The 27,734-nt window shown below is 46.6% G+C and overlaps 1 protein-coding gene across 1 annotated transcript in view; it reads right to left on the bottom strand.

Moving 5' to 3' along the window:
- Window positions 1–27,734, bottom strand: part of NFX1 (nuclear transcription factor, X-box binding 1) — a 660,521-nt gene that overhangs the window by 125,269 nt on the left and 507,518 nt on the right. The window contains exon 20 of the mRNA XM_085606860.1: window positions 12,796–12,894. Within this exon, the coding sequence (XP_085462986.1) occupies window positions 12,796–12,894 (99 nt within the window). The remainder of the gene's footprint in view (window positions 1–12,795; window positions 12,895–27,734) is intronic.

Genomic DNA, 27,734 nt, shown 5'->3' with positions numbered 1-27,734 from the left:
TATTTCTATAATGTACCCTTATATGTTTCTTGTAGCCCTGAAGAAGTCGTGGGTTTACACCCAGACGAAACACGTGTTGGCTGGGCAACGGAACGTTATTAAATCAATAAATATTCATTCTTTTGGACGTACGAAGTGTTTCTTGAACTTGTGTTCTCTCCATTACTTACTGTACTCACAGAACTGAATCTTTGACGTGTGCATGGGTATCCTATGTTATACTCATTTGAAATCGAGACCAGGTCAGAGAGGCCAGTTCCCTAATGCTGCACCTACTGGAAATTCGGGCCCCACTTCAGAGTTTGAATGTGCAGTCAGGTGTGCTTTACCAGCAGAAGGCCATCAGACCCAACAGCCTGAGAATCAGTCTTACTAAATCCAGGACAGAGGATGAAGTATCTGGATCACAGCATGAATTTCCTGGACTCTCCACTCTGGAGGGTAGGAGCAAATCTGCACCATTTCCTGAATACCTCAGAGAAAAGGGAGCGTCTTAGTAGGAGTCAGGTGTGGCTTCGGCATGTTGATAGCGAGCTCCAGCGAATACAGGAGGTTTGTAGTAATCTAGAGGTCGGGGATGACTACCTGGGGCGAGCCTGCCTCTAGCAGCCAATCGTCGAGGTAGAGGAATATTGGGAACCCTGGCCTCCAAAGGTGTCCTGCAACTACTCCCATCAATTTAGTGAACACTGAGGGCACTGGTGAGGCCGAAAGGGAGCACAACAAGCTGCAAATGCTTGTGGCCTACTGAGAACCAGAGGCAATATTTGTGAGCTTGCACGAGGGGGGTGTGAAAATAAGTGTCCTGGAAGTCCAATGCTACCATCCAGTCTCCGGGGTCCAGAACAGACAAAACCTGAGCCAAGTTGAAAATCTTGAAGGCTCCTTTGCCCAAAAGAACTTGCACTTCCAGACAGAGTAAGTAAAGATGATCCTCAGTCAATCATTCAGGGGACAGAGGCAAAGGCACAGGGGGTTCCACAAATGGAAGTATAACCACTCTGCACAATCCCTAGCAGTCACTTGTTGAAAGTGATATTGGTCCATTGGGGCAGGTGGTGCCTGATCCTGTCGCCAACAGAAAGGTTGTGCTAGGTGGAGGGCACATTAAAGTGGCCTGGAGGCTGCAGCCGCCAGAAGGGTAGGCGACTGGACAGCATGCTGGGACTGGCTCTGCACACTCTGTGGGATCCTCGACCCCTGACACAAAAAGGCTGGGAAGCCTGCTGGGTGGCTGGGTAAGGCCCGTAATGCTGACATCCATTGGAGCCCCGACCACGAAAACGAAACGGACGAAAAGACTGCTGCAGTGGTTGGGAAGCCAGAGAGAGGCCCAGGGATCTGGCAGTGACCCGGCTCTCCCTAGACCGCTCAAGAGCAGTCAGGTTTGACACCGAATAGGTAGGAGCCATTGAAGGGCATGTGAATCAAGAAACCTTGGACATCCCCCGTGAACCCAGAGGACCACAGCCAGGCATTGCGGTGAAGTGCCACCATAGATGAAATGGCCCTGCCTAGGGAATCTGTGGTGTCCAATCCACACCGGTTGGTTAACTTAGCTGCGTCCCAACCATCCATCAATGCTTGGTTCACAATGGCACGGCCCTCTTCAGGGAGCATGGGCAGCAGCTGCCCAAATGAGTCCTAAACAGGATAGGAATATTAGGCCAAGAGCCATGCGGTGTTTACCGACAGGACGATTAAAGCTGGTGGAAGAGAAGATTGTTTTCCCAAAAGTGTCCAGCCTCTTGGATTACCTATCCAGTGAGGTGGAAGGGAGTGTGTTTGGGTTGAAGTTAGCTATTGAGGCCCGCACTGCCAGGGATGGTGAGAAAGGAAGGCTGGGTCTCGAGGAGCAGGGCGATGGCTACGGGCAATCATGCGGTGTGCACAAGAGCCCCTATGCAAGGTTTAGGCCAGGTCCCCATAAGACTATCTGTGAGGGCCCAATTAAAGTGGAGCAATGATTCGGCAGAGCTCGCCCCGAGTGAAGCACCTTCGTCAAGACGTTGGTCTTGACCTTGATGGCTTGCAGTTGCAGATCATGGACTTCTGCTAATGATGCACCTTCCTTAGAAACAGGGCTCAGAGAGAAAAGCATGCCAGAGGTCGGGGAGGTATACAGATCACTGGTGTCACCCAGCTCCTCGTACCAGTTGTCCGATTGGCCGGGGTCCTCCTTAAAAGGTCCATATCCCACTTCTTCATCCCTTTGTTCAGGTGGAAAGGGATGTCTCATGGTGGCACGTCCAGACACGAATACGGCCTGGAATACGCTTGAGTCGATGCCGAGCGGCGACGTCTCAGACTCGGAAATGGCAATAGGCTTGTTGTCCATCGGCGCGGACATTGTCGGGGAATGAATAGGAAGGACCAGGGCCTGGGTGGGTGGAGGCAACCATAGCGACTGGATACAGAAGTGAATCTAGAGGGCCCGGCAGGTATTAAGGTTGAACACGTGGGCGGTAACTTAGCAGGGGGTACCTCTAAATCCATGGAGCCTGAAAACGCACCAGAGGGAGTCGGTGACTCAAGGATGACATACATTAATTACTTACTTATACCTACAGTCTCTCCTAGGGTACAGGTCATTAACCATGACTCTAGCATTCTCTGTCCTGGGCTTTCCTTTCTATCTGACTCCTGGTGTTACCCATTTTCTTGCAGTCAGCCTTGAAGCCAGATCTTTCTTGGCCTTCCTCTTTTCCTTTTGCCTTGAGGGTTGTAGGTGAGGGCTAGCCTGGTGGTGTTTGATGTTGGCATGCAGAGGGTGTAACCTATCCAGCCCAAACATCTTTTCATGATTTATTCATGAGCAGGGAGTTGGAAAGTCTGCTGCCATAAGTCGTTGCTGCTGATGGTGCTTGGCCAGTGGATTTGGAGGATTTTCCTCAGACAAGCGTTGAAGGTCTGAACTTTGTTGGTGGGAACATTGGACCTGGTCTTGCTACTTACCTAAATTCAGAAGATGAACCACGATATACAACTGTTTGATTTTATATGCATTTTTTTTTATTCCCATTGACTTTAATAGTACGTTTTTAAGCACAAAGGTGATTTTTTTGCAAACTTGAAAAATTCATATCTTGAAAAGTACTTACTGTAGAACAAAGTTCTTGGTCTGAAAAATTATATAAAAATCAATGTTATTTTTGTAAATTAAGAACATGACAGAGGTAGCGCACCAGATTCATGCACCTATACAGGCACAGCGCACATTAACTTCCAACACAGCTGACGCAGAGACAATCTAAGCCAACTACCAACATGCAGAGGTACTGCTCAAGATTTTCCGGATGTAGTCTGACACCTGGGGAATATCGTAATATGAGGAATATGCTGTAAGGTGAGGAATCTGTGGTTAGAAGTCTCTATCAGAGAGCTACTAAAATGAGCTCTCAAACATGAGAGTGTGGTATCAATCACAATAGTTTGGGTTGGAGGATCCTTTTGGAAAGGGACATCTTGCAGCAGATTGGCTCTTTTGCACCACCAAGAAAGTGATTGCTTCGCTGTTAAGCCTGCATCCCAGTTGTTCTCCTTTAGAAACCACTGACCTTCTCAGTACTGCTGGAATGGCTTCCTGTGTAACCTTGAATTTGGGGCAAAAGACGTGCAGAAAGCCATGGAAGTTGGAATCTCTCCCAGACTGATGATAAACTCTAATCAGAAGGAAACACATTTCCTTGCACTCTGTCAAAAATTACTCACATAAAAGATAGAACCTGTACGGGGATGTCACCGATTTGTGGAGGTTTATCTGTAGACCTAGACAAGTTAATAGAGACTTTGTTGTTTTAAAATCCTGCTCTCTCTTTGGGGAGCAGGGTGGTTTTATCAGCCAGTCATTAAAGAAAGAGTACATAAATATTCTGCGATGTCGAAAGTCAGCTGTTACAACTGCCATGCATTTTTTAAAATTTTGAGTGTCAGACCAAATGGGAGCACTGCATATTGGTAGTGTAATGTTTCCACTGCAAATGACAAACCTTCCATGTGTCTCTTTGCTATCAGGGCACACTAAATTGGCCAAACAGTTGGATAGCTTACGTCCGCAACCCGGACTCCATTGGGCTGTCAGAGGAGTATGACAGCAATGCAGCAGGAGTGGGTTTGGACCGCAGCGCAGTAGTTCAGTCCATCAACACATTCAGTAATGGAGCGGGCACAGGCGTGCCGCCAGTGGCGAGCCGTGTCTCTCTTTGCCATGAAATAGCTCATGGCCAATAATGCTCAGGGGCTGCGAGGACAGCTGGAAGATCCATTGACCTGACCATTTCCCGTTGGGTTTAACAACTCCTGCATAACTCTCTCCAGATTGCAGTGTCCTCATCTAACTTCTCGTTCTTCGGACAGGTTTTCATATGCTGTTTTCTGCAAAAAAATCTCTCTCCCACATCCCTTATCCAGCTTTCGAATGGTGGGGCTCGTACGCTCATCCTGCATATAGCCACCCTCCGTTTGGCCAACACCAGCGATAATTGTAGCAATTTATTTGCCATTTTCCGTTTCTTAGGTTGCTGGGCTAGCCCCAGGAGGCACTATTCTGGTTTGGCCTCTACTAAAGTTCCCAACCCTACACGGATCCTCAATACTACATTTATCCAGTACTGCTGTACCACTGGGACATTCCCACGGCAGGTGCATAAACCCCGAACGGGCCCTATTACATCTAGGACATTCATGAGGACGGCTGGCATCAATGCGGTGGAGCCTCACAGGGGTCATGTACACCCGCTGCAAGGAGTTAAAATGCAGCAGCTTCAGGTGGGCATTACAAGATACCTTGCGGCTGCGAGGGTGGGAGCTGTGGATGAGAATAGGATAAGCAAAGCAGTTGCCAAACCATAGCGGGTAGCAATGGCCCATATTTGTTAAAGAATTTGACTCGCTGCAGCTGCAATTGAAAGCTCTTTGTATTGTAAGATTGTGCTATAACCTAATAAAATGTGTTTACAAAACAAATTACAAGATACCTTGCGTGTTAATGCACATACCCTCACCAAGCTTTTTTCCGATAATAGAGCCTGCAGGTCGTCATTTTATGCATCCCAAACCTTAAGGGCTAGGGACCCAGAATCCACTCTCATACCTTTATATAGTAGCGATATCAGCCTACGTCCGCTGCCACACGTTAACAGTATAACAAGAGTCTCGGTTGTCTGAGGCATATTTGGATAAGTGGGTCATGTAACCCTGGCACGTTCCACTAGGTCCGCATATTGAAGATACTGCCCCTGCCACAGATCAAATCCCTTGCGCGCCTGTTCCGCACACTGTTGTTTTTACTAAGGAACAGCTTGGTCGCCTGTTTGGCGGGTGCAGAGGTACACACGGACACCTCAGCTGTGCAAACTCTGGAACGCTGCAGCTAGAGTGGGCCATCCAAGGTATCAAACAACTTGTCACATTACACCCTAATTGATTCTCAAGCTGAAATTAGTGTAACAAGTTGCAATGGGCAACTTTAGCAAAGTTGCCACTTTGTTGCTTTCAATCCCCTGTGCCCATACTGGTTACACATGGGTTGCTGTAGCCAAGACAGCCTTCTGCCCTCCTGAGGAGATGTGCTAACAACTGCCAGGAAAGGATACAATAGGGGCCTGCGCTGGAAGGAGGTGGCATCTCCCTTCTGCAGGAAGCCACACAGGTGTTGGCACAAAAGGCGAGCTTCAAAAGAGAAGCTGCATTTGAAGGGCAAATGGGTAACACTTGGGAGAGGGGCTGCTCCATTGTTCAGGCCGACAGGTTGGCACTTGGGACAGGAAAGTGGAAAGCAGTTGTCAAATCAGAATTCCAGGGGCATGTAGCCTCCTTGGTAGCTACACCTCTGAGTTGGGCTAGGGATCTCAACACACCGGGAGAGGCGTCCTACCATACTGGAAGTGGGCAGAATGGTGCTTTCTGGGATGCCCAGATACCGCACTTCGCAGGAAGTGATCAGGTGGGAGGGAGCATGTTGGCCTATTGACTACTAACTGCATCCATTTGATGAGCATAAGTAGGGCACCCCTGGCATAAAAACTCATATCTCAACTGGACTGGAAGAAGGACTCAAGAAGATTACTGAAGAAGGACTACGGAACGACTGCCCTGCTGCAATGGGGAACCAGCAAAAAGAGGCTGCAGCGGCATAGACTGAACCTTGTGGCTAGCAATGGAGAGGGACTATGCCTGCTGTGACCTGCTCAAGGAGAAGTCTGCTCCAAGCCCAGCCAAAGCCAAGAGACTCAAAGAGCTGACCTCCTGTTCACAGCACAGGACCCAATGCACAAAGTTGCACCGGAGTTCGCTAAGCCCAGGAGTGTCATCGGAGTGCAGATTTGAACCCCAGAAGATGAGTTATCAACCAAGGAAAGATTGGCCTGTGACCATGTTACTAGGCGAACGGTGTTCCAGTGTCGACTGGCATTTTGCCAGCACTGAGAGGACTTGTGACCCGGAGACCACCTCACCGCCTTCGTGGACCAAGGAGTAGTCACAGTAAGACCCTGGTTGACCACATCGCATCCACAGCAGCCTTCGAGCATTTTCAGCATCCTTCACCCCTTGCATCCGGACAACTTCCATCGGAAAGCCCTGCAAAGGATAAAAGTGCATGGAACTGACTGAAGACAGCTTTACCTGCTGAGGTAACTGAGTCTGAGACCCTGGATGGTCCCCCAGACAGGCTCCCTACTGGAGTTGGTTGCCTAAAGTGACTAAGAGCCTGATTTATATCTTGGCGGATGGGTTAACCTGTCACAACGGTGATGGATATCCGTCACCGTTCTGACGGAGTAACCCATCCACCAATATCTAAATCAGGCCCCAGGTGACCACATTATAGCAAGCTTAAACTTTTTGGTGAAAAAGTTTTAAAATGTCAAATTTGTTGAATCTGTCAATGCTTGTTCACGGTTGATTGAAATAACTTTATTTACTATACCTTGTAAATTCCATATCTCCAGAACCCTCCAGTAGATCTTTTTGGCTGTGAGATCTAAAAATACATAGAAATAATGTCTATTTTTATAAATTGGTGTCGGATATCTTAGGAGTTTTGTAGATTTCTTCTTCAATTGTTTTGGTGCTATTTAAAAGCTTTACACTTGTTCCTTTGTGCAAGCCTTGCTGCTCAGAGCCACAGCTACCCAGGGTTTAGCTGAAGGTTTGACAAATGAAACCTAAGGGTCCCAGAGGGGTTGGCATGTGTTTTCCATAGAGAGATCACACAACTACACCATATAATTAACTCCATTTCCTCAAAAGGGCATTCCCAGACAGTATGATAGAAGGTAGCAGTTGAGGAAGCACATCGAAGACAATCAGGGCCATTGGCGCGTCCTATTCACCAGTGACAAATGGGAGGGTATTAAAATTTATAGAAATACTTAAATTAAATATGGCAAAATCACACTGAGAGTGCCAACAGCCTAGGCAATATCTTAGCCACCTACACTCTTCATCATCGAGAGCGTCCAGGTCTACCTCCCATTTTGCCTTGAGTGGAAGCAGGGGATCAGGGGAATAGATCAATAGTGATTTGTATAATCTGGAGATGCCTTCCTTCCCTAGTGTTTTGAATAGTAGTTTACTTTCCAACGGCTGCAGTCAGGGACTGCTGTAAGCCTTAGGTGGGAAGTGCCCAGGGTAGGACTCAGCTACAAGTATCAATAAAATTGTAAATAATAGTGTTGAAAATCCAGGGCTCCATATGTCACAGAGGGTGCAGATGCCTATTAAATCCCATCTATGAAAGCTAGAGAGGTTTGCTGTTTCGGCTAACCAGGTACCCACCACAGTGGCATCGCTGCTGTTATTTTACCATACCATTTGATGGGCTTTAGCACAGCCTGCCAGCGAAGAATAGGCGGTTCTGAGATAGGGGCAATGAGCAGGGCAAAGCCCCACCATAGAGCAAGTTAAGAGCTACATGTGGTCAACGTGCTCCAGTTCCAACTGGTTGGTGAGATCGTCACTGTCACCGTACAGCCAATCGTTGAAAGGAATTAAGTGCGATGCACAGTAGTACAATGTAACGTCCGCTCAGCCCAGTCAAATGGTTTCAAGTGCCTCTTGTCGAACAAAACTTGAGGAGTTTGGCCTGCCCGCAAGAAGGAGCTGATCTGGACTTGCAGACACATACAAAATATGGGGGCACTATGAAGGGGTAATGTTGTAGGACACAGAGTAAGTGAGACCATCTTGAATAGTGCTCCCAGGGCCGCGATGATAAGTAGCAGGAGTGCCCAAACCCTGAAATCATGCTTGACCTTCTGTAACACAGGCAATATGTTTAATTACCCAAATCTCTGTTGGTAAAGGCGATTGTCTTGCCAAGATAACAAAAGCTTTATCCCACCAGCCTAAGTCTGGCGTCTATTGACGCTATCTGGATGTCTCCCTTTATTGGGACAACTGTGGACACCCACCGCTACCTTCGCCCAGAGTCACAAAACATCCCCATAATTGCATAGGCTTTCCATGAGGCGGGGAACAGTGGATTGGGGTTGTTGGGCGTAGGGTGGCATGTCGTCAGCATAGAGGGAGATTCTGACCCCCCCCCCCCTCTCCTCTCACCGAAAATCATGCCCCCAGACGTCCACCCATATCAGCTTTTTGAGAAGTTCCATTACCTGGGCGAAAAGCAAAGGTGACAGTGGGCAAACCTGATGAGTGCCCCACTGTATTGGAAAGGAGGGATACAATACTCTATTAATCCAGAATTATGTACAAAGTCTGGTGTACAGGGTGTCAACTGAACGGAGAAACTGGGGGCCGAATCTCATCTTACAAAGAACCACAAGGAGGAAGGGCCAATGGACTGTGTCAAAGGCGCACTATGTTCACCAGACGGGCATTATTCTACAGGAGTTCCACCACAGAATCCAGAGCCAGCTGTTAGCGGTGGAGACAGTGTCTGGTGCTCCTGCCAGGCATTCAACCATTCTGGTCTGCATGGACCGGAAAGCACACCACCTTGGCCAGGGGAGCGGGCAAGATTTTGATGAGCATTTTAGATTTGAAATTATTGATATGGAGCGGTTGGAGGAATACTCAACTGGGGTTTTGCCAGGTTTAAGGATGACCATATGGTTACGACTTTTAAGTCGTAGGAGAATGATCGCTTATCAAAAGCATCTTCATCAAACCTGAGTAGTGAGGGGTGAGTAAAGAGGAGTATCTCTTAAAGAACTCCAGTGGAAAGCCATTAGGCCCCAGGGTTTTACCCAAGGGCATCGAAGCAATGGCTTGTTGTATCTCAATTGCAGTAAGGAGGAGATCTAATAGTCTATCTCCTAATCGTTTATAATTTAGTTACCTCTTTCGGGGTAGAGGGAGTAACTAGTGGGCATACAGGGCATGACAATATGATGTAAATTCAGCTGCTAGGGATATTGTTGTGCTGACCGTTTCACCAGTAGGGGTGCAAAGTTCAGAAACAAACCAGCTGACCACGAGTGTTTGCGAGACAGTAGAACAACTTCCTGCCTTATAATACATCTCATAAACCCACCTCTAGGAGTGAAATCATCACAGATGGGCTGAGTTAAGGAGCTTCTGCTTAAAGGCCTGGTCTAGGGAACGTCGAACCGACTTACATGGATGGGCAGAGTCTGCTTGCTTCAGCTGGCCAATGTCATGCTCAAGTCGCAGGTGCTCCCGCCCTCTTGATCCTTGGTTTTGCCACGAATATATGACAGGGCCTCCCCATAGCGATGATTTTGAAGGCTACCAAGAATGTGGTCGGGGACGAGACACAGACCCCGTTGAACTTAAAATACTCTGTGAGAGTGCCATGGAGAAGGTCATTAAAAGAACTGCCCAACAACCACCAGCCGTTTAACTAGCACGTTCCCCGCATCCACCCTTTCGATCTACCAACCACCAACCAACACCATGGGCAAGTGATATGAGAGCCCCCTCAGTAATATGTGTATACAGGAGACCTTACCAATATCAGTAGCAGGAGTAAAAAACAGTCGATATTAGAAGAGATGCGAGGCATTGGGAGTGATACATGTATTGCCTATGACTGTGGTGGTACAGTCGCCAAATATCGACGGGTCCTAGTGCCCTCGTCAAGGCAAAAAGGAATGGCGATCTACTGGTCTGCCATGTTGAGTGTGCATTATTGCGTTAAAGTTGATACCTATGAGGTTAAAGCTTGGTGTTGAGTTTAGCACCATGATGGGGGGAGGTTCTCTTCAATAGGATGGCCACCACTCTTATTTAACCAGAGTGGTACACTCTAGAGGAGCCATGTCTGCCCAAAAGAGAGCAATTAGTTCCCAGCAAGTCGTTTTCTGGAACAACAGGACAGCTGGCTGGTGTCGCTTAACATACAGCATAACCGCTCTGCTTTTGAATTAGTCATTGACCTCATTAAAGTTCCAAGATAATATAGTATAGCCCATACAAGTCCCAAGAGTGAGATTGGGAGTCATCTGGTGTGGATGTAGTATAAGTGACGCAGCATGGAGAGGCTCCAAGAACCCCAGTGCAGTAAGTTGTAAAGAGAAAAATCAATAAGAACACAAACCAAAAAGTAGGCAAAAAATGCACAAATGGAATCCCTTAAACACTTCTCCCCATCAAGCATCAGTTGCCCTAACAGGAAAGTCTAATAGAAAAGACCCAACAAAACTGAGTGGACTGTATCAACTAGGGAGGAGGCGAGGAATGCCTGTTGGTACAATAGTTCATGATGCTCAGAATCTGATGGAAGTGACAATTAAGCAAAATCAGATTTAGACGTAACACTCACTCCCTTACGTTTACAGTTTGCAGGTTTCACGGTCCGCAAAGTTCACGGGCCTGGCAATCATCGGTTTCAAAGGGCTCCGTGGGTGGACGGCTGATAGCAACTTATGAGCCCTCTCCACCACATAGCAAGGGAATAATTTCCTCACTGGGAGCCATAATTTCAGCCAACCAGTGAAAAATTATGTGGAACAGGCATCCTCCACTCCCCTCCCTGATCCCCGCAATCCAGATGTTGTTCCTTCTAGTCTGCCCTCCTCCTGCTCAATCCTTGCCTCCGGTTGCCTGATCCTGTACTGGTGGCACAACACAGTGATTTGAAGCATAAGGTTAGAGTCCTCCACTCTTGACAGTCAACCTTCCACCTCAGTTATACTTTCAACTGCATTTCGGATATCTTGACAGAGCAGTGACAGGTTGAGTCTCAGTTCATCAATCTTGCCTTCAAGAGAGGTGCTCGAGTCCTGATTGGTTTGCCAAATAGATGCTGTAGAGTCAGGCAGAGCACCAGTAGCAGGGGGGCCAACATCACAACACTCCTGCTGGTCGATGGTGGAGGTGATCATAGTGAACTTATCAATCATACTCTGCGCTGGAGGGTTGGGCTTTTTGTCCTAGCCCATGATCAGTGCAGGGTGCTTGCCGAAGCCAGTGAGAAATCAGGAGGGAGAGAAGGAGGGCTGGTGAAGCAGAGAGGGCACCAAGCAATAGGCTCAGTCTGCATCCAAGAATAAAAAGAGGGCCCTCACATGGTTGGGGGCACGGAAACACCAGGTACAGCCTCCCGGTAAGCAAGCACCCCAAGCAAGCAGACCCCGTCGGCCACCTTGCAGCACCTCAGCCCTCAAGGGGGTGGGCTCCAATCAGGGCTCACCAAAGGTAAGTTCAAAGCTTGTACTGCACCTCCAAGCACGTAGGCGATGAGAGGGAGGCCAGGTATGTTCTCAAAGGAGGGACACAATGCAGAGGGGGAAGAGAGCCAGGCGCCAGTCCTCCACCCACCACTAGTCCAGCAAGGAACCACCTAGAGGTCAAAGTCAAAGAAGCAGGCCCATAAGAATGAGTTGTCACAAGATGTGCAGCAGAACCGTATTGAGGCAATCAGGGCCACTCAGACAACAGCCTTCACACACACTACTCCTCCCGCCCCACAAGCAGGACCACTTCAGATCTGAGGTACTGCACCTTCTGGAGTGCCGACGCAGTCCACCTCCTCCTCTGGCATCTGGGCCTTTTCAGAACCTCAAAGCGTTTGAGGCAGTGGCTAATACACAGGCCTTGCACCCCTAGAAGCAAGGATGCCACAGCAGTTGCCATGCAGGCCAACTGCTGTGAGGGCCAAACTAGAATGCTTCTCTGGGCGGGTGATCCGGGCACCTACCCCTGGCCCTTCAACTCAGCAGCTACAGATGAGGTAGGCCCACGCGGGATAGCCCACGTGTCCGTGCCTGTGCCTCTAGGCTACAGTGATGCCGAAGCCTGGGATTGGAGGACCACGGCAGTAGGAAATCCACCAGTCACAAGCCCCAGGGGAGACCAGGTGAAGTCGCCATCGTATCCACCCTTGGGCGGTTAGGCCAGACACTGATGTGCTGGATTAGGATGAATGGTACAGGACTAGGCGCGGAGCTCAAGATCGAGCATCCACCAACTGTCAGTCACATTCCCTGTCCTCATCTCAATCAGATCCTTCAACATAAATTTGAATGAAGGTAAGAGAGAGGGGTTGGAGATAGCTGCAGAGTGGGAAAATGGGTGGAAGATGTTAGACAAAGTTAGGAATAAAAATCAATTTACTATAGTTTCTTATTCTAGAAACAAATTGTGGTACTAATGTATTAATATTCATGAACTTTGACTCAGTGAATTCAGAAAACTATTTCAGTTCTCTAATCACATCAATAAAAGTTAGTTTCCGAAAAAACATCATCTCCCCCATACCTTTTAACAGGCTCATAAGACAATGTTGGAAGTGGAAGGAGGCCTGCTATGAAAAAGGGTAAGAATTGTGGCATTATAAAAAAATTATAAAAAAATCAAACCACCAACCTTGCATCATCCTTTAAACTATCACTGTACTTTGATCCAGCTGAGCGTACATTAAAAACATCAGTGCTTTCATCAATGTTCAAAGCCTCAGCAAAACGCCTGAAATGAATAAGGTTAAAATGTATGATTAAATTTTGGTTCCACTGTTAATTGATGTCAAACATTTCTACAACACAGAATATACAAGCATACTCAACCTTTCGCTGTGTTCCATATTTTATTTTAATTAGCTTTAAAACATATGCTCAGCTTCTAACATGTAAATCAATTAACACAGGGTGTCCAGGCATGACATCAAATTAAATTACCACTGCTAGATTACTTTCTTTGCTAATGTTCAAAAGGGATTCCATAGCCTTAGACAGAATGTTTTCCACTGAAAAAGGGAAAGGGCTGTCTAATGTAAAGAGCACATGGATATAGACATGTTTCAGGCTGCTTTAGAAACAGTGGATCAGAATCTCCAATTGACTACATTTTTTCTACTAGTTTCCTTAGCCCTAGCTCAGAGGGAAAAATTACTTTAGATATTGCCAGAGATATAAAAGATTGACCCCTATTAGCACAGACCTCAATTGTGTCCCCAAATTTAATATCCTTTAATTACATAAGTGAATCTGTACAAAGCTAGTTTGTGGCACACATTTTATATTCCTAAAAATCTACAAGATTCTGGAACAAAATGTTGTTTTTCTCAGTATGTTATTCTCATGGTGGAAACAGAAAAAGCACCACTCAATAAATAGCAGGACAGAGCATATCCATTTTTGAACATTTTGAAACTGGATATACGTATGTGCTTGTGGTTTCTTTGTGAGAGGACCAACTGTTTGTCTAATCCTGAAACACAGTATAGTCTACACATTTCGAAGCTTCCTTGATAAAGTTCAGGATTAAACAGGGACCTGAAAGAAATAAGAATAAAGCCAAAGAGATGGGCCAGGTAAAATGACCCTGATGTTACCAAGACAGCTCCAAATATGCTTAGCGGCATCCATTATCATCACTAGCAATCTTGAGCTGACACTGGCTGTACAGAGATCTTAGAAACAAAAAAACCTCTTTAGTCCTGGGTACAACAAGTAAGGATCTCGCCATCAGTTGCTAACACTGCTTGCCTCACTATTAGAAGCCAATAGCATTTTCAGCTAATGCGAAGAGATCGAGAGCCACCATAAGCCGGCTAGGACTCAAGAGGCTGTAACTTCACTTTAGTATAAAGAACCAGGATTGCCAGGCTCTACATCACTGAAAAGCCTTTCATTAGGATGTTATAATGGATTCCTACTAACTAAAGTATTGTTTATGTCAGACTCACCCTCCAGTTAACAATTATTTTCTCGTAAGTGCCAGCTCCATCTATTTAGATACTTAACTGTGAGCATTAACCCTCTGCTGTGTATTTCACAATCTGACACATCTAAGCCTGTAAGACCAACCACCGCATTAAGATCTAGTTACTATAGGTACAGTAAACAGGAATTTAGGTGAGGACCCAAGACTGCACAAGAGAGAAACCATTGTAAATGTAATAGAGAGAAATGCTGGCAAGGCATAATGGCAAACCAGATGCTTAAGGCACATTGAATTCAACAAAATACTTTTCTGCAGTGAAGATTCCTCATTTTTACTAAAGCATGGTCACTGTCTAAGCCAGAAATATTGGAAGCTGCTGGATGTAGAATATCATGTCAAAGGCTCACAGGGCAGGCAACAATAGAGGCCTGCCCCTGGAGAAGGTTTTATCTGTTCCTGGCAAGCTTCAAGGGGAAGCTGCCTTTGAAGAGCAAATGGTAACCACCGTTGAGAGGTGCTGCTCTTTTGGCTACGTAGACAGATTGGTGTCGGAGACAGAAAGGGGAAAACATTGGCCAAACCATTTTTTCCATGGCTGTGCACTATGCCTCTAGGGCGGGCTACCAACACAAGAGAGGGGTCATGACATCTTGGGAGTTGGCACAGTAAAGCATTCTGGCATAGCTAGATGCCACACTTCACAGATACTTGTGACCAGGCGGAATGGAACCTCTTAGCAATTGGCTAATGACTGCGACCTCCCCGGAGGACACATTCTGGGAATAAAAGGGGCATCGCTGGCATCCAGAACTCAGATATCACTTGGACTGGAGAAGAGGAATGAATGAGGATTGCACTGCTGACCCTGAAACTGGCAAAGTGTCTGCACCCGAAGTTTGACTGCACCGGCTACTCTTTGAGCTAGCGGAGGAAAAGATTGTGCCTGCTCATGGAAAAGTTGTCCCCCAAGCCCAGCCAGAAGAAGATGCTCCAAGAGTCAGTTGCCTTACTTCCTGTTCGCAGCACAGGGCCACAAACGCTGAAGGGGCCTGCTTGAGTGAGATGGTAGCCCACATCACAGGATAGTCACTCCTTGTTGCAATGCAGCCTGAGAGACAAAGACCTGATGCTCAAAAGTTGAACCCGAGTCTGTTGGACCCAAAGGAGCCGTTGGAGTGCAGCTTCATTGCCCAGAACGAAAGTTATTACCAAAAGAAGTAAACCACTGAGTTTGTGGCGCCTGGTGATCAGTAGTCTACTGGTGACAAGACTTTAGCTTGACTAAAGAGAACGCTGACATATGTAGTTCCCTGTGATCAAAGTCGGACCCATCATGCACTGAGGAGTGGTCCCAGGCAGACCATCATTGGCTGCATAGCATCTTCAGCAGTTTTGAGAAGCTTCAGAATCCTGTAGCCCTTGCATTAGGACCACCCCATAGAACTCAACAGCAAGGGACCACTGACATTGGAACTAGACTGAAGACTGAATTTCTAGTCGAAGTAACCTCTGACCTTGCTGGTCCCCTTCACTGGCACCCTGCCTGAGTTCTTAGCCCATAGTAACTCTAAGTAACCGCATTCCAAAAAGTTTCTAAGTGTCAAATTTGTTGAATTTACCAATGCTTATTCCTTGTTCACAGTTAACTGAAAAGTCTTGATTAATTGTTCCTTGTAAAATCTATATATACAGAACACTCCGGTGGATATTTTTCATTTTGGTGTCTATAAATTCATAAAAAAATAAGCTATTTTGATAAACTGATTTCGGTGTTTTGAGTGTTTACTTTCTTTGTTTTAGTGTTGGTTAAATGCTTTACACTTGTTCCTTTGTTAAAGCATAATTGCTTAAAGCCACAGCTACCCAGGGTTATGCTAGGTTTATCAAACGAAACCTGACTGGTCCTTAATGGGTTGGTAATGTATTACATGGTGAGGGCACACAACCACACCATATAACACATCCCATTTCCTCACAAGGGGCTTGGAGGATGCAGCTGCTGGGGGAGTAGCAAGTTAGGTAGGCCTCCGCCTAGGATCCCATGACTTCTATGGGAGCTGCGGCCATGGCAACAAAAGGACTGGGCAGCCTGGTGGCTGTGGTGGCTATGGCTGAAAGGACATGGCTGGTAGCCTCTACCATAGCCAGGGAAGGAGTCAAAGGTGGAATACGACTGTCGCATGGCCGTGGTGAGCCTCAATGACCTAGTGGTGGCCCTGATATCTTTAAAATACTCAAGCGACAAATTCACCTTGTTGTGAAAGAGGTCATCAAAGGATATCTCCATAGGGATGCCTGGACATCCCCTCAAAAGCCGGCTGTCCTCAGCCAGGCCCAGCGTCTAATGCACCCCTGAATAATGAATGGCTCTGCATAGTAAGTTGTATTCAGTCCGAAGTGTACTGTGAACTTTGCTGCATCTCGTCCACCAGCAATGAATTGGGAGAGTATGAACAGGATCATCTGAACCATGGGCAGTACTTGTGCAACCAAATTCTACACATTAGGGAAATATCAGCCCAAAAAGCATGCAGTGTTCACAGACAACTGTGCAAGGCTAGTGGAAGAGAACATCTTTTCATAGGTTTCTAGCCTCTTGGAGTCCCTATCCTTTGGTGTGGTAGGGAACGCACCAGGGTTAATCATGAACACAGAGGCCTGGATCACCAGGTGGGACCAGGTGGCCAGGAGTGGGACAATGGTGGCAGGCCATGGTCGTGCCTATGCAGTGCTGGTCCCAGGCCCCAAGCAGGAGATCAGTGAGGGCTTCATTAAAGGGTAGTAGGGTTCCTGAGGTGTTCACCCTAGTTTGAAGCACCTCTGTCAAGACGTTGGTCTTGACTTCCACTGTGGACTGTGTAAGGTCCAGAACCTCAGCTGCCCACGGGCCACCATTGCAAAGGAGGCCCCTTCCGCCATAGCCACAATAGGAGGAGAGAAGAGACCAGTGTCTGGTGAGGCATCGAGGCCACTGGCATCATACAGGTTCTTGTACTAGTTATACTAAGCCATGGTCTATTCTAGGGGGTCGGGATAATCATCCTCAGATGCCCTCCAATCATAATCCTCACAGGGCCTGTCAGTGGAATACGGCCCTACCTCTGACTCAGACTGTCTAGGTCTGTTTCGGAGGCAGGAATGATGATGGGATTGGTGCAACCGGCTCTGGGAATGGCACCACTGGAACAAACCCCAGTGGAGGTCATGGAGTCATCACCGGGGTCGGTCTGGATCTGGGAACAAATCTTAGGGCCCGATTGGCATTGAGGGCAAACCTAAGCAGCCCAAAGTCGCTCACAGAGGGGTCTGACCAGGAAAAAATGAGGTGAATGGCCTGATCAGATTCTTTTACTTTGGTCAGTGTGGCTCTGGGAAATCAGGGAGGCACAGAGCAGACCCAGGCTCCGGCTCCACAGGAATGACATGGGAGTGGGGCCTTGGTTTGGTCTGATGGTTTGGACCGGTGCAGAGAAGTCAAAGAACACTTTGAGCTCTTAGATTTCTTTTTGCAAGACTTACCCGATGAAGTCTGGGATCACGATGATGACTGGCTCGAGCGACTCCAAAAGCGGTATTAGACAACACTTGCGACAAGGAACTGGAGTGGTGAGGAGTTGCATGCAGAGTGGCCAGGGGTTTCATAGCTCACTCTTAGATTGGTTCCGAAGCATTGTCTTGCAATCCAAACAGGACTTGGAGTTGTGAAGTGGTTCCAACCACCAAAGGCAGACCAAGTGGGGGTCTGTCACAGATATTTGCCTGTGAAAGGCACCACAAGGATTAAAACCAGTAGGATTTTTAGGGGACATTGTCCGAAAATGATTTGAAAAAAGGCACACTGGTAAAGTGTTTGACAAAAAGTCAAAAAAATCCAGTAAAAAAACGACCAAGGAGAGCTCAATCTGGATCCGCGCTGATGGCAAGTAAAACAAGGACCTGAGGTCTGCGCTCTGGGGTGGCGTCTATTTAGGCTCCTTGCACGACACTTCCTTTGTGGACTATTTCAGCAAGCCACATGGAGAAGCACAATGCCACCTACCAGCGCACAGTGTGACCTCTCATAAAAGGTTTCCGGACACAGTCTGATGCCTGGAGAATATTCTACATTAAGGAATCTGTGTCTAGAAGTTTCTAGCAGATATCGCATCACCTGGGTACTTTAACATTAGCTCTCATTCTATTTATCAAACCCTTAGAGGCAAAAATTAGATTGATTAAAGACAGAATTGCAATTTATAAATGAACTTGGAATCTTATTATAATTATAACATTGCTTCTCAGAATGGGGAGGTGAAGAATATGTAGGATGACATAACCACCAGAAACAACATTAGCAAAGGTAAATAACTCACTCTTCTGAAGGATGCTTCCATCTGCTGGTACCTGAACTCATGAATCAATACCAAAGCAATACACCCCAGGAAGAGGGTCTGAAGAGGAACTAACAAGGGAGTTGGGGTATACAAGCCCATGCATGCAATCAACTCTGCTGGCAAAGGGAGTGGGAAACGGAGTTCAACATGGAATTGAAATAGGTTCCCACAACTGCTCACGTAAACTGGAATCACAGACGGCACCAACCTGTACAAAACCATACAGATCAAGGTACGGTAGTGGTGGATACAGGGGTCGAATATCAATGATTGAACAAATGGAGATGGGCTACCATTTACAAATAACAATTAGGTGATTCAAGAGGCAAAGAAATATAAAACGGTGCCATTCAGGGTAGAAAACACCCCACTACCTTGGATGCAGAGAACACAGATGACCTCAAAGGTGACCTGTGAAATTAGTATACAACAAGGTGTACCCCGGCACTCCTAATGTTCAGAATTCAAATTTATGACATTATTTAGTCAAGACTAATGAGACTAAAGTCTGCTTTAACACAGGAAAACACCAGAGATTTACTTATCCAAACATTCATAGGTTTATTCCGTAAATATTCAAAATTAGCTAAAAGCGTTTTTTCAATATTTATCAGGACTGAAAACACTAAAGGTTCAGACATATGGTTACAAAGTGAGGTTTCTTAGATTGTGATATTGTGAGCCAGTCCTTCGTGTAACAGAACACGAAAACAGCCAACACGTGTTTCGTCACATCCTTGACTTCCTCAAGGCTGTGAAGACAATAATATAGACATATGCATACAGTTAGTTTTAACCTTACATTACATAACACATCTTGTCTACTTGAGACCGAGGGATACATAAGTAAGGATTTTAGGAAAAGAATGTGGTCCAGCAACCGTGCAAAAAGATGAAAAGTGTTTAACCCAAGTGAAAAAAGACATAATGTCTTTTTTCACTTGGGTTAAGCACTTTACATCTTACCTGTACAAAGCCATGTAGACTTCTGAAAACTGAAGGTATCAAAGAAGAGCGGAGCTCTTCAGTAAAGGGAACAGTAATTAACAATTTATTCTACCCACTCTTTGAAAGAGCCAGGAAACAGTAGAACCTAAAGGAATTGCATTGCAAGAAGGTTGTGTCCTCAACTCATAGGGACGCGCCTGTGACTGAATTCATTGCAGGCTGACCTTTGCAGCAACAACGTGAGCGCCTGGCAAAGGGCTCCGCTTTTATGATTCTTACTTAGAAAAGTTATCTGTTTTAATTTGTGTACGGCATTCTGATCGTTATCACATTGCTAACTTCATTGCACAAACTCATGATTAATGTGGATGTTGATTGTAATCACAGTAATACCAGTAATACCCCATTAACTTGCACAGATATCTGGTAATCTGTTGGTTTGACTGTATAATATCTGACTCATACCTTGTAGCGCTGTAGGTGCCTCCCCGGTCCACCGCGGAACGTTCCGATCGAGTGGAGGGAGCAACACCCACCGGAAGGCAGGCAATCTGCACTTCCGGCCAGCCATTGCGGTCAGACAGGTAGCATTTTAGCCGGAAGCATATAAGGGATGGTAGGCGCGACGTGCAGCGGACGTGCCTGTGACTGAATTCCTTGCAGGCTGACCCTAGCAGCAACAACGTGAGCGCCTGGTAAAGGGCTCCGCTTTTATGATTCTTACTTAGAAAAGTTATCTGTTTAAATTTGTGTACGGCATTCTGATCGTTATCACATTGCTAACTTCATTGCACAGACTCATGATTAATGTGGATGTTGATTGTAATCACAGTAATACCAGTAATACCCCATTAACTTGCACAGATATCTGGTAATCTGTTGGTTTGACTGTATAATATCTGACTCATACCTTGTAGCGCTGTAGGTGCCTCCCCGGTCCACCGCGGAACGTTCCGATCGAGTGGAGGGAGCAACACCCACCGGAAGGCAGGCAATCTGCACTTCCGGCCAGCCATTGCGGTCAGACAGGTAGCATTTTAGCCGGAAGCATATAAGGGATGGTAGGCGCGACGCGCAGCGGACGCGCCTGTGACTGAATTCCTTGCAGGCTGACCTTAGCAGCAACAACGTGAGCGCCTGGTAAAGGGCTCCGCTTTTATGATTCTTACTTAGAAAAGTTATCTGTTTAAATTTGTGTACGGCATTCTGATCGTTATCACATTGCTAACTTCATTGCACAGACTCATGATTAATGTGGATGTTGATTGTAATCACAGTAATACCAGTAGTACCCCATTAACTTGCACAGATATCTGGTAATCTGTTGGTTTGACTGTATAATATCTGACTCATACCTTGTAGCGCTGTAGGTGCCTCCCCGGTCCACCGCGGAACGTTCCGATCGAGTGGAGGGAGCAACACCCACCGGAAGGCAGGCAATCTGCACTTCCGGCCAGCCATTGCGGTCAGACAGGTAGCATTTTAGCCGGAAGCATATAAGGGATGGTAGCCGAAGGCGCGCCTAAGGCAAGCCCGTCTGCACCCGTCCGCGCCTGGCCGTTGCCAGTGGCCAGCACCCCTGCCTGTGCTTCCCTCAATCTGCATTTAAACATCTCTGCATCCTTAACCTACTCCAACGCTGAACTTAAAGATATTAGATTTCGAAGTCACCTTATAAATCCCTCTATTCATTCGTGCACATTCCCAGCTCTCCTTGAAGGTCCGGTTTCTTGCAGACATTGTAAATTCCAGTGCTCAGTTCATAATGATATCTCTATAATAACAATTCCTTCTCGACTAAAGCCAGTAAGTCTGCCGCAAACATCTATGCCAAGCTGGAACTGCTTTCTGGCAAATGTGAGATCATTACCTAAACATGCCACCAATATCTGGGATTTGCTATCTTCTACCCTTCCCCACATCGGGTTTTTAACAGAGACCTGGACAAAATCCCACTCTAATCCTGATATTGCTATCGCTCTTCCTGAGGGCTATAATATCCAAAGACAAGATAGGCCTCTCAGGGCAGGCGGAGGATTAGCAATATTATTTAAGGACCCTGTTAAAGTTACAATTATCGAACAACATTGTACTGACATGATGGAGATACTGATCTTCAGAATGGACTTGCATCCTCAACTAAGCTGGAAGGGTGCCTTGGTCTACCGACCCCCGGGGCCCTTATGCAACTTTTCATGTCGTTTACTGGAACTAGTTTCTCCACATGTGATTTCCACCAACAATTTTCTACTACTCGGGGACTTCAATGTTCAGGGAGAAAACCTCAATAACAAGGAAACCCTCTCCCTATTAAATGATCTATCCACCTTAAATTTAAGGAAAATAAACACCGATGTGACGCATCAGGCCGGACATATGCTAGACCTCATTTTAACCAACTCCTCGAATATCCACTATAACACAACGACCCCTCTTGATTGGTCAGATCATCATCTGATAGACTTTTCGGTCCAGAGTCAACAAACATTAGGAGGTTCTAAAACTAGATCCACAAGAACATTTAGACAATGGCATAAAATTACTCCTCAATCCTTCCAGGATTCCTTCATTCCCCCACATTACGATAAATCTGACAGCTTAGAGGAACAATTAGTATCCTTGAATACTAACATTATGGCAGCCATAAATGATCTAGCCCCTTCTAAATCACAATTAAACCCTAACAAACGGGCACCGACTCCATGGTACTCATCCTCTCTGAAAACAGAGAAATGTCAATGTAGAAAGTTGTAACGTACCTGGCACCTCTCACATAATCAAGCCGATAAAGTTCTATTTAGAAAGGCATTGAAGGCCTATCACAAAAATCTAAAGCTTGCTCGAAAACTATATATTGCTACTCAGATTGATAATGCTGAAAACTCCTCCCGCATGCTTTACCAAATACTAAATACATTCACCAACCCCAAAGCATGCAATACTGAGGTAGCCCCCACACAACTCCTATGTGATAACATTGCAAATTATCTAGTTCAGAAGATAGAAAAAATCTACCAAAAAATTACTTCGACTTCCGCCCCCTGTTCTAGTCCGCTTATAAATTCAATCCCCACTAAAATCCCACTACAAACACTAGACACCTTCCCTATATGCACCAATCGGGAAGTTGACGCTCTACTAAAAAGTACTAAATCAGGCTCACCCTCAGATCTTATGCCAGCTAAAATTGCTGCCACTTTGTCAACCTCTCTTGCAAACTCTATTTGCACTATCCTCAATAAATCCCTGGATGATGGTGTCCTCACAACCGAGTGGAAAGCTGCTCAGGTTGTTCCCATAAAGAAAAACCCCAAGTTATCACCAGAGGAAATTACCAACTATCGACCTATTTCTTTGCTCCCCCTCTACAGCAAACTTCTCGAAAAGCATGTTAATAAACACCTCCCTGAATTTATAGAAGATACCCAATGCCTAGATGTATCACAGTCTGGATTCCGCCCAAAACATAGCACCGAAACAACGTTGGTGGAGGTCATAGACAATATCCGAATGGCAGCAGACAAAGGTCAAGCAGTGATGTTGGTCCTGCTTGACCTGTCTGCTGCCTTCGACACCATATCCCATCAGCTTCTTATTACCCGCCTCAAGGAGATAGGTGTTGGGGGTAAAGCGCTGAGTTGGTTAATCGATTTCCTTACAAACAGGACCCAAACAGTTACTCTTGGTTCCTATCGTTCTAAAACCACTTATATTAACAAGGGGGTTCCACAGGGCTCTTGTTTGAGCCCCACATTATTCAACATCTATGTGACCTGTTGTAAATTGAAACTACGATGTGATTAAGCATTTACCAAAGACATGAATTCTCCTTCCATAGAACATGTCTCTTTCCGTGATGTTGACTAAAGTCTGGACTCCATTTTGTATTGTCATGTCTCCACGTGCTCAACACGAGAAGAGTCCTATCTTCGTGTTAGTTGCTCTTGTAATCTGCCTAGTAACAGTCTATAAATAGTTCCTTTGTCCGCCTGGCGCATGCCCAGGCTTGACCACATCTGTTACCAGTTAGTCCTTGCTTGACCATGTTTTCGCGGGCTCAAGGAGTATGTCAGCTCCGCCCACATATTGATCTTGTATCGAAAATGTCCATAAAAGGTAACATTCCTTGCCTCATGCTGTATCCACCCACTTATGAGCCCCTCTGTTGTGTATAAAAGGGGACCGTGTACGCAAGTTCTTTGTGCTACTCTATGCAATACCGAAGGGTGTTGTATGGATTGTAGGACCACCCTTAAGGGTTAATAAACTCTGTCTTTGTACTTTGCAGTTTCCGTGCCAACTTCCTTATAGATTCCATTGCAGGAGAGCGAACCCTTGTGTCCTGCGGGCCTAGCTGGGGCCTGTATTCATCAATTGGCGCCCGTCACGTGGGGCTCATCGGCGACTCGGATGCTCGAAGGATTGGTCGCGACGAAGGTGAGGAATTTGGCCGAGGATGTGATCACTGCCAGAGGCACTTTAGTCCTGGCATCCCGAGGTTTTTCTTCCTTCCCTTCCGAGCTGACCATCTGGGTGGCGCCGGTCCTCGACTGAGACCTCTTCTGTCGGTCCTGCCGTGACAGCCGTTTGGGCGAATTTTGGAGCTTGGCAGTTGGAATCTGGACTCTTGATTGGTAAGAACCGTTGTACGGTACTTGCTCCGAGTTTTTGAAGCCTGGTTTGGCTATTTGAGTTTGATTTGTGATGACCGGTCATATCTTGTATTGATTATTGTGAGAATATATGCGTTGCAACACATATAGGCAGGTAATGTGGAGATATTTCTCCGGAACTGTGTAACTTTGAACGGCGCAACGTTTAAGTGCCATTTTTGATAATACTGCATATTTTGCATTATTTCTGAGCATGCCTGCTTTTAGCGCACTCCGTAAGTGGTGCTGCTGTTTTGGAAACCGGTTAAACCTCGAGGAATCTGCTCCAGCCCCCCCTGAGGGGACTCCTAATAGGGATATGTATGTGAAGCATGGTCTTTCCTCCATAATGTACAGCACAGTATGGAGGAAATATACCAGAAAGGATCCTGAGTTACGGTGGCCGTTGTATGGGTCGTTTGATATGCGTAAGATTGAGTATGTGGAACAGTGTATGTGTAAGCGGCGTGCTCGTCAAGACATGTTTGAATGTGTGCGACTATGGGTGAAGGAAGTGCGTGAGCGAGAGAAACGTGAGAAAGCGCTGTTTGATAAAGAGCAACGGAAGAATGATCATGCGAGAGCACAGGAAGCAAAGCGTCGGGAGGAAAAAGAACAGACGGAGAGGCAAGAGAAAGAGCGTAGGTTGCAAGTCTCGGGTCAATATGCTGTTCGTCAGTCACTTTATCCTGTCCTTGATAATCATGACGATGATTTTTATTTATTAGATCGTTCTCCGCCTCCTTATGTCGGCGCGTCTGCCCCGAGGCCACAAGATTCTGGATCGGGTTCGGGTAAGGTAGACACGCGGTCCATGTTATCGGCTGAGCGAATGGGTGAGCTTCGGCAAGTTTCCTATCGTGCACTTAAGGGCAAGTTATCCCTTGCTGAGTTGTTGGATTCTTGGGAGTTGTGGTAGGATAGAGAAAGGTTGTATTTTTTGGGCCACTTTTCTGAGGAAGTGATTGCTGCTTTCCGGAAATATTCCAGTGTCTTTGAGCCTGACGATGTGGTATTAGATGCTAAAGCATTGCGTAATGGTGTTTTCTCTCCCTCTAAGGCGCCTGATGCGGTACGGCGACTGTTTGCGTTGCGGGATGCGGCGAGGGACCTTAAAGAGAAAGCACGCCAACAAGTCGAGGAGGAGAAGCGGTCGGATTCGCGTACCGGAGATGGCCTCTCAGTCAGATAAGAGCGACCTAGTGCATGCTAAACCAATGCGAGAGGCGGCGCCTTTGTATGTTCCTCCTAAAGGAGCGGGGACTAGCTCGGATATTACCTCCGCCGATGCTAAGGGATATTTTGTGTATAATTGGGTTTATACTCCCTGGCACAGGGCTGACGTCATGGCCTTAAAGAATGCGTTGCCTGATCCCCGCAAGAATCCAGCGGCCTTTTACGAAGAAGTCGAGGGGGCCTTGAATTCTTGTACTATGACCTTAGCAGATATAGATTTGTTCTTTGGGCTTATTTTACCACCAGATATGTGGCGATCTGTGCGGAAGGTGGATGATGTTGCCGCTTTCAAGGCTCGGTGGTCTGAGCTTGAGGATGAGGATAGGGAGAGGAAGCCCGCGCAGAAACCACCTCAGCTTATCTTAGATCTCCCTGCTGCTATTCTGACTAAGTTGAAGACAATCATTCCCCCTAAAAAGATTGACTGGAATATGCTAGCCTCGTGTAAGCAGAAAGTTGATGAATCAGTTGCAGATTTCTTTACGCGCTTTGAGGAGACGTTTCATGATTTTAGTGGTCAGTCACTTACGGATGATACGGGTCGACACCTCTTTGCGGATAAATATGTGGCGAATTTATTACCGGCGATCGCAGCCCGCCTAAAAGCGAGTGAAAGTTCTTGGTCCACTGCGACTCCGACAGCCCTCCTGACTATAGCTCAGTACTATGAGCGCCAGGAGCAAGAAGCGAAGGGGCAGGAGGAGAAGAAATCGAAGGATTTAAAAACGAAGGTGATGTTAGCACAAGTATATGGTCCGCCCCGACGGGGTGTAAATCGAGGTAGGGGAGGATTTTATGGTCCTCCCTCGGGCCGATCTGATTTGAACAGGAATCAATGTGCGTATTGTAAGCAATCGGGACACTGGGCCAGAGATTGCCCAGCGTTGCATGCTTCGCGTCAGGGACACAATCAGGGTGGCCCGAGAGGTAGAGGGGGTTTCTCGAATTTTAGAGGGAATTCTAATGATCACGCTCGTTTTGACCCTGCCGGGCAGCAACGAGATAGGCCTAATGTTTTCGATCGACAAAACCAGTATCAAGTGTCGGGGATTGACCGTTCTGGGTACCATGATTCTCAGCATGCATAGGAATGCGTTGGATGGGGGTTAGAATCAGTTGAGGTGCCGGTTGATCAGAAGGGTCCTTACGTATCAGCTGAGGTTTTGGGTTCTACTGATCAGTTCCTAGTGGATACAGGAGCGACTCGTAGTGCGCTGTCTAAACAATTGGTTCCGAGGGCTCCCCCATCTGGCTTAATGGTTACATCGGTAGGGTTTGATGGTACACTCTCCCGAAGCCCTCTTTCGCGGCCCCTCACATTTCAGGTTGATTCCTTTTCTGCACCCTGTCCGTTTCTGCTTGCCCCGAACACGCCGGACAATATTATGGGCCTTGATATGTTGAAACACTTCAGGGCTACGATCCGCTGCTCCCCTGCTGGAGTGCGGGTGATATTAAATGACAATTACCCTCTGTCTGAACGGATGTGTGTGGTTGCAGAAGATGCTGTGTTAGCTACCCTCCCTTGTGCTTTGTGGGCCACCTCGGATACTGATGTGGGACAGATGGTGATTCCGCCTGTTCACATTAGTGTCCAGGAGGGGGCGGTGTTACCACGCCTTCCACAGTATCGTATTTCGCAGGAGGGGGAAGAGGCTCTTATACAGATTGTGCAGGATTTGATTCAGGTGGGAGTAGTGGAGGAAGTTCCCTACAACGTCTGTAATAGCACGATTCTACCCATTTTGAAAAAGGATACGGATGCTAAAGTCTATCGGTTTATAATTGACTTGAGAGAAGTGAACAAGATCGTGATACCTCAGTACCCAGTGGTTTCTGATATTACAACGTTGCTTACTTTGGTCCCGCCTACGGCGACCACGTTTTCAGTTATTGATTTGAAAAATGCCTTCTTTTCAATTCCTATTCATCCCGATAGTCGATACCTCTTTGGTTTCACTCTCAATAATAGGTCTTACCGATTTTGTAGAATCCCTCAGGGTTACACGGAAAGCCCTAGCATTTACAGTCAAGCTTTGAAAAGACAATTGGACTCCTTTGTTCTGCCTGAGGGTGTCGCCCTCATTCAATATGTCGATGACATCTTGCTGGCGGCCGACACTCCGGAGTTGTGTGAAACGAGTACGTTGTCTTTGCTTTCCTTTTTGGCATCCCACAATCACAAAGTATCTCGGAAAAAGTTGCAATTCTGTAGACCAAAGGTGACTTATCTGGGTCACCTTTTGTCTAAGGAGGGGCTTGCACTCACACCAGATCGTGTCCAAGTAATTCTGCGCCGACGCCGTCCACGCAGAAGGACGTGCGTGCATTTTTGGGTCTTGTTTCGTTTTGTAGGCAATGGATACTAGGGTTTTCACACATAGCTAAGCCATTGTTAGCCCTTTTGACAAAAGACACACCTATTCCGCTTCCT

Source organism: Triturus cristatus, chromosome 5_2, assembly GCF_964204655.1.
Source record: "Triturus cristatus chromosome 5_2, aTriCri1.1, whole genome shotgun sequence".
NCBI lineage: Eukaryota > Metazoa > Chordata > Amphibia > Caudata > Salamandridae > Triturus > Triturus cristatus.
The sequence above is the reverse complement of the archived record's forward strand: the minus strand, read 5'-3'. Positions and strand labels throughout refer to the sequence as shown.